At 42.7% G+C, this 15,106-nt stretch overlaps 1 protein-coding gene across 2 annotated transcripts in view; it reads left to right on the top strand.

Moving 5' to 3' along the window:
• Positions 1-15,106, top strand: part of PHTF2 (putative homeodomain transcription factor 2) — a 1,638,259-nt gene that overhangs the window by 1,048,520 nt on the left and 574,633 nt on the right. For both annotated transcript variants that reach the window (XM_044088321.1, XM_044088320.1), the window contains 2 exons: positions 1,520-1,648; positions 1,763-2,035. In XM_044088321.1, coding sequence (XP_043944256.1) covers positions 1,520-1,648; positions 1,763-2,035 — 402 coding nt within the window. The remainder of the gene's footprint in view (positions 1-1,519; positions 1,649-1,762; positions 2,036-15,106) is intronic.

Genomic DNA, 15,106 nt, shown 5'->3' with positions numbered 1-15,106 from the left:
GAAGCCAGATCCATCCTTCATGCCTAAAGTGGCCTCAACAACAAATCTCAATCAATGCATTCATCTTCCAGTATTTTTTCCTAACTATACCAGTAAAGGGGAATATATCCTGCAAACCTTAGACGTTCATCGTCAACTTAGTTTTTATCTGTGTGTAGTCTTTCCTATCAATAGAAAGGGCAGAGGAATTTCGAAAGTCACTGTCTCCCATTGGATTTTGCAATGTATTTCCTTCATTTATTCTTCAGAAGGTGTTCCTTTGTCTGCACCAGTGAAGGCTCACTCCAACAGGGTGGTTTCTACCTCAAATGCATTTGTAGCTAGTCAATCTTTAGATGACATTTGTGCAGCAGCAACGTGGTCTTCTCCTCACACATTCATTTCCCACTATAAGTTCGAATTGGGTTCTAGAGGAAGGGTTTCCTTTGGCTCCATGGTTCTTTGGCATGTCCTTTCTTGAGACCTCCCAGGATTTAGGTAGCTGGGGACTCTGACTCTAGCGTGAGGAATGGTGACTAGATAACATCAGATTTATAGTTATGTACTTACTATAACTTGGCATCTGTGTTATTTGTAGTCACCATTCATCAAGGTCCCACCCTCCATCCCCCTTCCTGGAAGATTGGTTGGATTTTGGTGGTTCTGTTTTGCTGTTAGTGCTTTGGTCTGTCTTCTTTCCCTATGCAAACTTGATCTGAGGATTGGAGGGCAGTAGAGCATTATGGGAGGGGAGGAGCTTGAACTAAGCTGTTGTCTGTGTCTGCCGGATCGGATCCAAGACCCTAGCATGATGAATGGTGGCTACAGATAATACAGATGCCAAGTTATGGTAAGTACATAAATGTAATTTACTGCTATGTTGACTTCCACTGGTATTTCCTAGGCATGCAATTGAAATGACAATTGAGTAGCCTTAAAACAAAACAAACCAAAAGAGTTGTAAAGTGTAATAGCAACCTGATAAATTTGTCATATTAATTGTCCTGATCAAGGAGAAGCATACAACATAACCCACTTTTGTAAAGTCAAGTCATACACAACCTTGCAAAGTTTTTTTTTTTAAATAATCTCTAACTGAAGAGGGTGTATTTCATATATATGTATGACAGTACTTCATATATATGCGTTTTTTATACTTTTGAACATCAGTACTTACATTGGCATGATATCACTGTGTGCCTACCCAGGAAAAATTACATTTGTGGAACAAATGGCCAGATAACCAGACTAGGATAACTTCATTGGTCCTCATGACCAAATCGCCGTGATTTACTTGCTACAGTGACTACTTGTCATACACTTAATGTTAAGGTAAGCACTTCTCACATTTGTACTTTTTCATGAGTCACTGACTTTTTGTGGCAGACTGTTTGTGATCGCTTTTTATTTTTAAAAATAATGTTTTAACTCATTTTGTATGTGGCCCTAACACATTTGTTCCTGTCTTTGAACATTGAAACTAGAAGCATGCTTATATTCTTGGCAAGGTTAGTAGTGAACTGGTGTTTGTTTGTTACAGGGCCATTTACCTTGGCTGCACAGCTCAAATCCTGGATTAGAAAAAGTGAGTGCTATAGTATGGGAGGGCAATGAATGCAAGAAAGCTGACATGTCTGTACTTGAAATCAGTGGAATGATCATGAACAGAGTGAGTAGAAGTACAGTTCTTGATTTTTTATGCATTGAAAATAGAATCAGATAAGTATGTTATTACATGTCAATACCTAATTTCATGTTATCTGTACTGTTTTTCTCTTTTTAGGTAAACAGCTATCCACCAGGAATAGGATACAAGCTGTTTGGGAATCTCGTAGCACTAGTTCTGGCACTAACACCATTTGCTTTCAGATTTTCTGAGTATAAAGACCTGGAGCAGCTAGCTACACTGCCAGCTTTAGAACTGTGCATAATTGCATTAGGTTCCAATCCAGACACTTTGGTTATCGCAATGGTGGTAGTTAGCTTTTTGGTTCGCATGTCCCTTATTTGGATATTTTTCTTTTTATTATGTGTCGCAGAAAGAACATATAAGCAGGTAAGAAATAACTGTTTCAGTGACATTGTTCTACAACTATCTAAAAAAAATTGTATGTATTTTAAGAAGTCTATTGTTAATTTTAGGATTATATTCTTATATTCATATTCTTTGGTTACTTGTTCATTTTGTGCACAGAATAAGCTGTTCTGATTACATTTGGAAGCTTTTTGCTGATAATACTTTATTTTTGACTTGCCAGATAAGTAGAATTAAGTGTGCTTTCCATTCAGAGACTGAGAGATATATTTTTATTGTATTTTAACAACCCTTTGACCTTTGGAACATTAAGTTACTAAAATGCTTTTGATATTTATGGCATTTACAGACGCGTATAAAAACACCTTCCAGCAGTCAATGAAATATCACATTCCTGACTGTGGCTGAACAGAAATTGCCTAGAGCTCAGTCAAAGAAAATGTAAAATGTGAAAACAAATTTATAAATTGAACAGGGAAAACGGCCTTTTACCTTACTTGTTCAGTTAAACTCATCACATATAAATTGCTTAATCATAGCACCTAATTCTGCAGATTCAGTATTGCAAACAATTAATATTGTGTATTATCTGTCTTTGAAATGCTGTAGGCATGAATGAGACAGGGCAACCACACAACTAGCAGTACAGATCTGAAGCAGTAAACAACAAAACTGGCACAAGTGAAAATTCTTGAATTAATGTTGGCCCCTATACAGCTTGACTATATTTTGCTGATAGTGCCATCCCTTAGTCTGTGGTTCCTGTTTCCATTTAGCCTTAGAATTATTTCACTGTGCTTTCCCAGTCCAGAGAAGAGATTGAGGTACTCCAACACAGCATTATCCTTGCAGCCATAAAGAATTTTTAATTGCATATGACCTACCTATTCTCTGCCCTCTGCGTGTGACAATGACATCAGCTCATGAAGACCACAGACATATGCTGGTGCATGCCCTTGTCAATTTTGTCATGGACTGAAGCTCATTGCCTCACCAGAAAAAAGCTGCCAGTGTTTGCTAAAAACTCATCTGTCTTGCTTTGGGATAGATAAGCCAGGAAAATGCAGATCCTTTCACATCACCCCTGAAAACCTCCTCCAGTATATGGCTTGCTAATTGAACATGTCATCTTGATAATGTTCAAAGCTTCATTCCTGTGCTTACAGAGTTGGTGGTGAGTTAATGAAAATCCTAAATATTGTTTATCTGAATATGACTATATTTAGAAAACGTAAGATTCCAAAAATGTATATATATTTAAAAAAATGCAAGGGAAAAGGTACAAAAGTTTAAAGTACCTATTCATTAGATCACTGTTACAGTAACCTAAGCTATATTGGTTGTATCCAGCCAAAGATATGACAACCAGCCAGCTTCCAAAGCTTAATGACATATTCCATGCGTCCTAACTTTTGAACAGCTTGTTGAGAGCAATGTAATGTCAGTGGTTAAAATGCCAAGCGTTTGGAACTTTCTTGCCTTCAATGGGTGCTTATCCCCTCAAGCCTAGTGAATGACTGTCGACTAGCCCTTCTTCAACTGTTTACCAGTTTTTGCCAGTTATTGCTAAGGGCTAGGACTGGTGTTTTGAGTAGTTAAAGAAGTTAAGCTTAAAAGTTACATTTTGGGGGGGTTGGGGTTCCCTGTGCTGAAATCCCTTTTAAAAATTTATTTTTTCTGAGAAAGCATTTTACTTTTCTGCAGATAGTTATAGTTAGGGGCAAGGACTAGTGGTTTTGTGTTATAATTACAAATGTTTCACAAAACTTACAATCCAGTATTGTCTGTTTTCATCCAATTCAGTGTTTAGTTTGTCTGATCCATCAGATCCAACCTCATCATCTCTGGATCCGGGGCTCCAAATCCTTCCTTACCCTTAATTCCCCTTTTCTCCACCAAGTTGCCTCAGATTTCGTTTACTGCCTGAATCTTTCAGACATGTGTCTGAGTGCTCTGCTTTTCATGATAAGTGAATTTCATTTTTTTCTCACAATAATAGATATTTTTGACTACTCCCTTCCCTTTTAGGATAGCTGTAGGTCGTAAGGTAGTATAGCTATGTGGTTATAGCATTAGATGTTAGATATTAGATATTTTTAGCATACTTGTAAGATAGTTGTTAGAAATAGATTAGCTGTTAGATGTCCTTCATGGATGCATCTGCAGTCATAACAACTGGGTTGTCCTGTCATCAGGCAGCCCTTCAGTCGGCCGGATTCCAAAGTCCGGGTCCGGCTTCGGCTGATGTCGCACTTCACCCGACGTCATCTCTGTTGGTCTTCGGGTATAAAGGCATCAGCCGACGCCATTTTCCTCAGTCTTTCTTGCCGCGTGGCGCCCGAAGCAGAAGCTGTTCGCAAGTGCCGGTCGGTCGGATCCAGAGATTACTTCTACCGAATACTACTTGAAGACTTCTAAAGCTAAGTACCCGTTGGGGACTCTTTCTTGCCTCAGCCGATGTCAGAAAAAGTTAATAATTGTTTAACCTGTGGGAAACAAATACCTCATAAAGATTTCCACTCTTATTGTCTGCCTTGTTTAGGCCCAGCCCACGACGTAGCAGCCTGTTCGGCCTGTGCTTCTTTCAACCGACGAACGCTTAGGCGTCGGTCGGAGTTTGCAGAACAGTTTTTCGGTTCTGATTTTGCGTACATTATGCCGTCGGATCCTCCGACTACCCAATCTGCCAAAAAATGCAAAGATAAAGACCGACACTCGCGGTCCGCGGTTTCGGCCGAAACCATGGTTAAGCAAACCACGAGTGTCTCGGTTTCGGCCGAAACCGAGAAAACTGATCAAAGTACAGCTGAATCTATCTCTACAACTGAGGCCCCTGCTACCACTCTTGAATCGGCCTCAGAAATTTTATCCACTACGGTGGTTGCCACTGACTTATCAGACACCATTCCCTTGGATGTCTCTACCCCAGCACGTGGTGCTGCTAGGCCTCCAGCAGCCATGTCCATTAAGGCCTTCGCCAGGGCTAAAGCAGCCAAGACTACTAAAACAGTGCCTGTTAAACCCCCCACAACCAGGCCCTCTTCTAGTTCTCAAATGCTTACTTTGGCAGAAGATTTAATTTCATTAATTAGAGGATCTCAATCTCACCCAGACAGGGCCTCTCAGCCCCAGAGAAGAGACCTAGGGCAGAGCCCTGAACCAGTGTCCTCTGATGATTCTGCTGATGAATCAGACATAACTGACCAGCCAGAGGCTCCTTTCTCCAATTTTGAAGATTCTGATGCTGAAGAATCCATTCCAGCTGCTTCCCACCAGAAGAATTCTCCTTTGGGGAAACCTTACATGCCATGCGAGAGCAGTTCCAATGGCAGCAACAGGATTTTCAGACTCCAGAAAAGACTTAGGACCTTTCTGCACCTTCCACAGCACAGGCCCTTAGCTATACCTCCTGTTCTCTCTGTGGTGGATGATGCTTTCAATGATGTCTGCTCCGCTCCAGATTCTTTACCCCCAGCCCCTGCCAAACCAGACAGATTTTACAGGGTGCCAGATACTCATCACCACCTTTACAAGGCCCCACTTGCAGACCCCGAAACTATATCCCAGGGTCCCAAGGCAGTAGCCGTGACCATAGCTAAAAACCCTATTCCTTCTGAAAGGGAAGCAAGGTCATTAGACAGATGGGGTAAAAAGGTCTACACTTCAGCTACTCTCTCAGCTAGAGCTTTAAACTGTCAGTTTCACATGATACAATACCAAGAGTTTATGCTTGATCAGTTAACTAAAAAGCTAACCACTGATGAATCTCTTGATAAGAAATATGTATTAGAAATGGTAAATAACATACAACAGGTTAGTAACCATTCCTTAAAATGTGGCTATGATGCACTGGAGGCTTCATTTAGATCAGCCATGACTGGCACAGTGATAAGAAGGCATGCATGGCTAAAGGAGCAAGCTTTTCGGATCATGTTAAAGCTAAGTTGCTAGATGCTCCTATGGATAAGACAAGTTTGTTTGGTACACCTGCCCAGCAGGTTATGAAGAAAATGGAAGAAAAGGCAAAATCTGTTCAAACGGTTAAAGATTTCTTGCAGGTTCAACCCCAAGGTTTAGCAGGAACTGGCCTGCCAAAAATTGGTCCTTTCCTGACTCCACAAGATCTCAAAGGGGCAGGAATAGGCGTTCCAGAGGCAGAAACCAATCCAGAGGAGGTGCCTACAGAGGACGACAGTGGCAAGGTAACAACAGAGGCACAGACACAACCACTGCCACTACATCAACACAACCACAGTGACTTAATCCTAAATCCGCCTACCAGGGAACAAATAGCAGCTCCTCTAGGTGGAAAGTTAACCTTATTTTCAAAGAACTGGCACTACATAACAAAAGACAAGTGGATTTTACAAACCATAGATCAAGGTTACGGTTCCACTTCCACACTTTACCAGTCAAAAGAGGAATGCCAAATCTACCTCCAAATCAAAAACAGAGGCTCTACAACAGATAATGGAGTTAGCAAACATGAGAGCTGTGGAAAGAGTGCCAACAGCAGAGCAAGGAAAGGGGTTCTACTCCAGACTATTCCTAGTTCCAAGAAAGGAAAAAAGTTGGAGACCAATTCTCGACCTGTCCACCTTAAATACATACATCATTGTCCCAAAATTCAAAATGCTGACCCTACAGCAACTTCTTCCCATGCTGGGCAAGGAGTGTTGGCTGGTAACTCTAGATCTCAAGGAGGCATACCTGCACGTCCCCATTCGACCAATCTGCAGAAGATACCTCAGATTTCTTGCAGGATCAGAGCACTATCAATTCTCAGCATTGCCCTTTGGCTTATCTACTGCGCCCAGAGTATTCACAAAATGCCTGGCATCAGTAATCGCCCATTGCAGACTACAGGAATCCAAATTTACCCATACCTGGACGACTGCCTGCTACAAGGGGACAACAAAAGCAAGCTGACAACAGATTTACAAAGGGTCATTTACTTGCTACAAGCACTGGGATACACAGTCAATTTACAAAAGTCAAGGCTGATACCATCCCAAACAAGGACATTCTTGGGCGGATTTGGACACAGTAAAACAAATGGCATTCCTAACTACAGAAAAACAAGAAGAACTCCCTCTTTACTTCTTGGCACTAACAAAACTGAACAAGTTAACAGCAAGAAAAGTACTGCAGGCCTTGGGCTTCATGGCATCATGCATAATCTTGGTCCCATTTGCCAGACTACATATGAGAAAACTACAGTGGTACCTAAAGAATTTATGGTCCCAACACAGACACAGCCTAGAAACAGAAATCCCACTAATTCCATGCTTAAAACAGGAGTTCCTATGGTGGGCTCAGGCATGCCAGTCAAACCCAGGCCTACCCTTTCGCAGATGTCAAGCAAGCCACACCATCACAACAGACGCTTCAGACCTAGGATGGGGGCCCACATGCTGGACAAATGCGTGCAAGGATTGTGGACACAGGATCAACTTCACCTGCACATCAACCTAAAAGAAATGCTGGCAGTAAAACTGGCAATCCAAAAGTTCAGACCATTTCTCAAAGAGGGCCAGTTGATGATAAGGACAGACAACACCACAGTCATGTGGTACATCAACAAACAGGGAGGCACTCATTCATACCCCTATGCAGAATGACTTTGGAGCTGTGGACCCTGGCACTCAGCTACAACATCCAGTTACAGGCAATATTTGTACCGGGAAAAGAAAATACTCTAGCAGACATATTAAGCAGAAACACATCGGATGCCCACGAATGGAAGCTGCACCCGGACATCTTCAAGACCATCTCAAAGAAATGGGGAATGCCTCAGATAGATCTATTCGCATCACCTGTCAATCACCAGCTCAAAAAATTCTGCACAAGGACATTCCACCCACTAGCATGGAAAGTGGATTCGCTCTCCTTCAGCTGGAAAGGCCTAACAGCATATGCATTCCCACCTCTTCCCTTGATACACAAAGTACTACTAAAAATCAAGGAAGAACGTCCAAGGATAATCCTGATAGCTCCAAACTGGCCAAGACAACACTGGTACCCACTGCTGAGGAGCATGTCTCGAACAATATGTGGCCAATACCCTGATGCCTTTGATGTTAACTCAGAACAACTACAGCATCATACATCCAAACCTAAAAAACGTTGCAACTGACTGCATGGAACATCACATAGCAGCAGCTAATCCAGAACTTTCCCAAAGAGTTAAAGACATTATTCTTGAAGCACGCAGACCTTCAACAAGAAGGAACTATGCTGGAAAATGGAAAAGGTTTGTCATTTGGAGTACTGAAAGAGGAAAAGATGTGTCAAACATAGATATGCCTAACATTCTGGAGTATCTGGCCGAACTTCTTCATTCAGGCCTGTCCTACTCCTCCATCAAGATACATGCATCAGCTATTTCAGCAGAATACAGCTTTGATCCACCTGTTTTTTCGCACCCTTTGCTCAGGCAGTTCCTCAGAGGAATCAAGAATGTAAAACCTCCAAGGAAACCACCATTACCAGCTTGGGACTTAAATTTTGTGCTAGAAAAGTTGACACTATCACCCTTTGAACCAGCAGCAACAGCAGACCTACAACACCTGTCATGGAAAACTGCTTTCCTACTGGCAATTACTTCAGCAAGGAGGGTTTCAGAACTACAGGCCTTAATGGCAGTGCAACCCTTCCTAATCTTCCACCAAGATAGAGTGTCCATGAGGACTAATCCTACCTACCTTCTTTCCCAACCCACAAAACAGAGGGGAAAGAATACTGCATACCTTGGATGTACATAGACAGCTACGCTACTACTTGGACAGAACAAAAAGTAGCAGAAAGACTGACCAACTTTTTGTAGCCTATGCAACAGGAAGGGAAGGAAAAGCTATTTCCAAACAGACAATCTCCAAATGGATAGGAAATTGCATACGATTCTGTTACTCCTTCCATGGAAAACCAATTCCACAGAACATAAGACCTCATTCTACAAGGGCAACAGCCACTACCACAGCTTTCTTACGAGGAGTGGCAACCAAAGACATTATTGAGGCGGCTACTTGGACCTCCGTGCATACATTTGCCAAGCATTATAATTTGCCTCTATATTCCAGATCCCGAGCAGGGTTTGCCACTGCTGTACTGCAAGGGATCCTAAACACACCATAATCTACTTTTATCCTCCTCCCTAGTTGGCTATGGTATTCTACCCAGTTGTTATGACTGCAGATGCATCCATGAAGGACATAGTACAGTTTTGTACCTACCATAAATGTAGATGTCCGAACTGGATAGCATCTGCAGTCAGGATTACCCTCCCTCCTTCCCTCTGTGGTACTCCTAGGGTGTTTACCCTCCTAATAGCTAGCTGGTGGGGGGGAGTCTTTTATGGTGTATTTGTTTGTATATATGTACATACATGCTTATTTTTGTGTTTACCTCTATCTTTTGGAAACATTGGCATCTATCCAAATTTTAGCCTTCAAGAGGGCTACTGGCATCTGGGGCAAGAAACACTGAGGAAAATGGCGTCGGCTGATGCCTTTATACCCGAAGACCAACAGAGATGACGTCGGGTGAAGTGAGACATCAGCCGAAGCCGGACCCGGACTTTGGAATCCGGCCGACTGAAGGGCTGCCTGACGACAGGACAACCCAGTTGTTATGACTGCAGATGCTATCCAGTTCGGACATCTACATTTATGGTAGGTACAAAACTGTACTTTTTTTTTTCTGTGTTGTTTTCCTAGGTAAGTATTATGTGGTACTTGTTTTCTTAGACAAGCACAGTGTGTGTTAAATATTAGAATGTAATTGTTTAATACAAATTTTTTAGTGTCTGAGAATCTCCGGGGTTTAAAAAATGTTTGGCTTGTGGACACAAAATTCCTCCTCAAGACCCACACTGTATGTGTGTATTACTTAAGGTGCTGTACATCTTCAAGCCAACTGCAGTATTTGTGCTGCTTTTGGGTTAAGGGCTATTCAAGGCTGAAAAGAAAAGTAAATTTTAAATGGATTGTCCCCCCCCCCAAAGATAGGGTCTTCATTGTCTTCTTCTCTAATGATGGCTTCTAATATTAGTCCAGCTTCAGCTTCCTCAAGCAGTAAAAGAAAAAAAAAAAAGGAGATACTTTTTCTCCTAAGAATTATCTGAAGGGAAGAGATCTGAGAAGTCATGGAAAAGGTTCCCAGATCTGACTGATCCTTCACGTCCAGCAGCTAAAACACCAAAGAAGTCCGATCTGAACTCCTTCTCCTCAAACTAGATTCTAACCGTAGCTGGTGCCCCTTGGCTCCATTTGTCTATTTAAAAAGAAAGATGACTTCCGGGCCCTCTGAGGCATCTTCATCAAGATGAGCCCAATGCACCAGAAGCCTTACTGAAATGGACATTGACTGTATGATGAAATTCTTAAGGACACAAATCCAGCTGGGAATCCTGCCAGTGCTGTCCCTAGCGGGAGCTTTGGGTACAGGCCCATCGACTCCTTCACTCTCTTCTGTGGTACTATTTCACTCTTTGGATCTGATTGCCACAGTCAGATCTGACAGTTCAAGGAGCTTTGGCATTGGCTGTACATCCCTTACTCTCTCAACTGTGATTCTTTTTTATCGAGACGAGTTTCTGAGCCGAAGCATCGGTGTTGAGTTCCCAGTGATGGAGCTGATTCTGAAGTTTGTGAAGCCATCTTTTCATTTCAGGGCCTTTGCACTTGATAGCTTCAGTCTGTCATTACCATCAGAGCATGTCTCAGTTAGACCAGGAAAAGTTCTGACTTTGGATAGGGAAACAATTCCTCAGCTCCAGTTGCGATGTAGGCTTTTGAAGCTGTTGAAAGGACCTTGGGTGGACCAGGAAGTTAGGTGGTAACCTCAAGTTTGGATCCATCCCGACTCCCAGAGGATCCTGTGACTTATTCCTGTCATTCTGATCAATGGGGGACTATAAGCTAAACTATAAACTATAAGCTTGTAGGGTACTCGACACTCAAGTTCCTTGTCTGATTTGGACCTGTTTCCAGAGGCATCTCAGAGCCAAGCTCCTAGAGAACAGACATGCAAACAGAAGCATCTAGACTCCTCTTCTAAATCTGTCACTGAAGGCACAGATTTAGATGAAGGTGAGGGATCCCATAGTGCCCCCCCCCCCCCCAGAAAACGTCACTTTTGGTGACATCCTAAAATTGATGGTGTGGGGGAAGGGTTGATCCACAAAATCCCTTCCCCAGCCAAATCTGTGTTCCTCGAAGCTTTTAGTACTGGCTAATCTGCATCATGGGTTGTACCCCCCCATGGATGCCACCCTAGATCTTGTGGTACAGCGGCCATGGAAGTACCCTGATGTAGTGGAACCTATCCCCAAAAAGCCCAACAGAATTCTAATGGCACAAAAACAGGATACATTGGACTAAAGCACCGCCAGTAGATGACATGATAGTAGCAGCAGCCAAGAAAAAGGAACGGTCTGAGGAGAGTTCTTCTGTTCAGCCCCCTAACTAGGGAGTCAGAACTGCTGGACAGACTAGGAAAGTGGACTTGCACTAAAGCAACATTTGCACTCGGTGCACTTAATTACCTTGCACATATGACATTTTCAGAAGGCTCTAACCAAGGAGATTTCCAAGTCCTTCTCAGGTAACTTACCACCAGGTATTCAAGTTACAGTGAAAACCCAGCTGTCTACCCTACAATCCACTTCTAATGTGGCCATTTGCCTTCTTTCTAATGCAAAAGATAGTACAGCTAGAACAGCAAGTACAGGTATTACCATGCCTCATCATGCTTGCATGCATCTCTGATTTCACTGAAAGCTTCAATATGTCCTTTATTAATGCCCTATTTAATGTTTAACCCCAATTTAATCTTTAGGCCAAACGGAGTGCTTACTAGAATTGAGAAGGATGGTCATATCCTGTCTGCTGTAAAATAAAATCTGCTTTCCCACCCCTCAGAGGTCCTATTCCAGGAACCAAAGGGGGTGGTAAGATGTGATTCAGCAAACCACCGGGTTTTCATAAAAACACTTCCGGAAACATGATCGAAGGAAGGGGGGGTAACTCAAATGGTCGTTGCCTCAGGACAGAGGCAAACCACATAATCAAGGTTTTTGCAGTTCCTTCAAGAAGGCCTATCAGTGCTCTTGAAAGGTTACCTGGCTGCTGTACTTAGGAGAGGGTCAGGGCTGCTTAACCTTATACCTACACACCTGGAAGAACATTACATCAGATTCCTTGATGCCAAGGATAGTCACAAGAGACTACACCATTCCCATTTTTGTACCCTCCAAAAAGAAGTTTTAAGTTCCCAATGTTCCACCCAGTCAAGTGAAATATGAAACAATAGAGGTTTCAAAGTTGCTAGAAGAAAGTCATCCAACAGATCTTGTCCCAGACTAGTTAGGATCCAGATTCTATTCCAAGTTTTTTTTAGTTCTTAAGTAGTGGACCTCATGCCAATTTTGGACCTCAAACACCTCAGTCAGTTTGAGAGACAAAGTTCCGGATGGCCATTGTACAGTCCATATTACCTCTCTTGAGGAAGGAGGATGGGATGTGATGTAAAGATCTCCAGGATGCCTACCATCATAAAAAGACACACAGGCAAGCTATGAGATTTCACCATTTCTGGCTGGGGGCCAGTCATTTTCAGTTCAGAACACTGCCCTTCAGTTTCACACAGCCCCCCCCCCCCCCCGGGTATTTATCAAGATTATGACCATGGTGGCAGTTCAACTTCAACTACAAAGAATCCAGGTCTTCCTGTATCTAGACAGTTGGCTAACTGCTATTTCCAGGGATCTACTGGTACAGCAAGAGACACCATTACTACTTTGTCTTGCAAATCTACTGGAAATCACAATAAATCAAGCAAAAAGTCTCCCATGCAACAAATAGAGCTTGTAGGATGTGTTATCAACACAGTTCTTCATATTGCCAAATTTCCAGATGACTGCCTTTGATTACAGCCTCTTGGGTAGTTCTACATCCCCTTCTTTAAGCAAGATTGATTCTCTGTTAGTTAGGTTTGATGGCCTCTACCATCACGCTAGTTCCACTTGAGAGACACCAGATAAGAATGTTACAGTGGACTCTAATGTCTATCCCTCCTCCTTGCCAGTATTCGCCTCCCACGAGTTTGCAGAGATCATATCAAATGGTGGATAAACCTCCCTGTCCATGACAGAAGGGGACCTTTTTGCCTACCGATCCCCAGGCAACAGTGACTACTGATGCTTCCCCTCTTAGGTTTGGGGGGGGGGTGGCATTTTAAGGGGAAGACTGTTCAAGGTACTTGGTTATTTGTAAAGGGCAACCTTCACATCAGTGTCCTGGAGATGAGAGCGGCCCTCCCAGTGATACAGGCTTTTCAGGACTACCTGCCCATGGGTGTGGTATTCATCCAGATAGACAATATGTCAGTGATCTGGAACATCAACAGAGGAAGAGGAACACAATCATACCCACTTTGCCAGGAGGCCATGAGAATGTCATGAACATGGGCAATGTCTTCCCATCAGTTTCTGATAGCAGCACACCCCACGATGTCAAGTGTACCAGAGGACAAGTTGAACAGGTTAGTCATGTTGCCTCATGAGTGATCTCTCAACCAGACAGTGACAGCAGAAATTTTCAGTTGCTGGGACCAACCTTGCTCTTTGGCATCATACCTGAACAGCAAGTGCAGCAGTTACTTCTCCCTAATCCATCCTTAAGGACATTCACAGAGGGATGCTCTAATCTACATCTGGTCCCAGCAAATTTGGCCTCATTTATTGCACTAACTTTGGGTGTTGGATCCCAGCCCATATCTTCTGAATAACCTATCTGGAGCTGCCTCTACCAGATTTGCAAGCCCTAAAGTTGACGTAGTGGTTACTCCAGTTTTGGTGACTGCTGGAGATTCCAGGCTTTCCTCATTGTTGGTTCATGTTATTTCTTCCTCACAAAAACAATAAAATAAAAAAAAAAAAAATAAAAAAAAAAAAAGAAATTATCAAAGCAAGTGGATAACATTTTTTTATCTGGGCATCTTTGAGAGGATTGGATATATAACCCCACCCCTTTTTTATCAATCTTGGATTTTCCTCAATTTTTTCAACAAGAGTTTAGTTTAGTTTTTCTACTATCAAAGAGCTTTCCTGCTAAGCCCAATTGGCTGTTTCCTTTTTCTAAAGCAAAATTGGGAAGACGTGTATCAAAAGTCACAATTTCTAAATGGCTTTCGGACTATATTTCATTTTGTGTAATGACTGGGGTTTACCCCTACACATGAAACCAAGGCCATTCCACAAGAGCAATACCTACCTCTACAGCGGTCATGAAGAAATTTCCTATTGATGATATTTGTGCAGCAACAACATGGTCCATGGTTCACACCTTTGTATTGCATTACAAATTAGAATTGCAGTCTAGAGCACGCTCATCCTTTGGTTCTGCTGATGTTCTGTGTGTTTCACTGTTGTAGTCATCACCTGTGGGTTATCCCTGCTGTGGTAGCCCTTGGTCGGCCCGAATACCAGAGTCAGTGTTTTTGTGCGTTGGCTGCTGTCGCTTGACTGATGTCAGGTTGTCAGTGCTATAAAGCAAGGCAGCAGACACCATTCCATCAGTCTTTCTTGCAGTGGAGACCGTAGCAGAAGCTGTTGGCAAGTGTGCCGGTCGGTCACTACCAGAGTTTGTAAGTTAGTAAACGCAATCTGAGATAATTTAGTGGAGAGGAGGGAATTAATGGGTAGGGGAGGAGTGAGAGTCTCGGATCCTCAGCTCTAGAAAAAGATGCCAAGGTCAGATTAGGTAACGCAACCAAATCTGACAAAAATGAGACAGCATGGATCTGTTGTTATGGTAAGAACATAACTTTCATTTTTTCAGTCAGGTTGTACCACTGAATGTCCAAGGCTTTGCTGCCAGCTTGCAAGGCACTGACACTGTTTTTTGGTAGAGACATGGACCAGGCTTCAGGTTTTTCTGTTTTCCCCTCCCCTATCTACAAAAAGAATAAAGTTCTTTGGGTATCTATAGTCATCAGGTGGGGTTCCCCTTCTCAACCACCGATGAGTGACTCTGCCTTGGCCATAACAAGTACTATGGACCACTCATTAATCTCTCTCTGTCTGTTCTTCAG

This window comes from Protopterus annectens, chromosome 11.part0 (assembly GCF_019279795.1).
Source record: "Protopterus annectens isolate FY-2018-M chromosome 11.part0, PAN1.0, whole genome shotgun sequence".
In the NCBI taxonomy this organism is placed as follows: Eukaryota; Metazoa; Chordata; order Ceratodontiformes; family Protopteridae; genus Protopterus; species Protopterus annectens.
The sequence above is the reverse complement of the archived record's forward strand: the minus strand, read 5'-3'. Positions and strand labels throughout refer to the sequence as shown.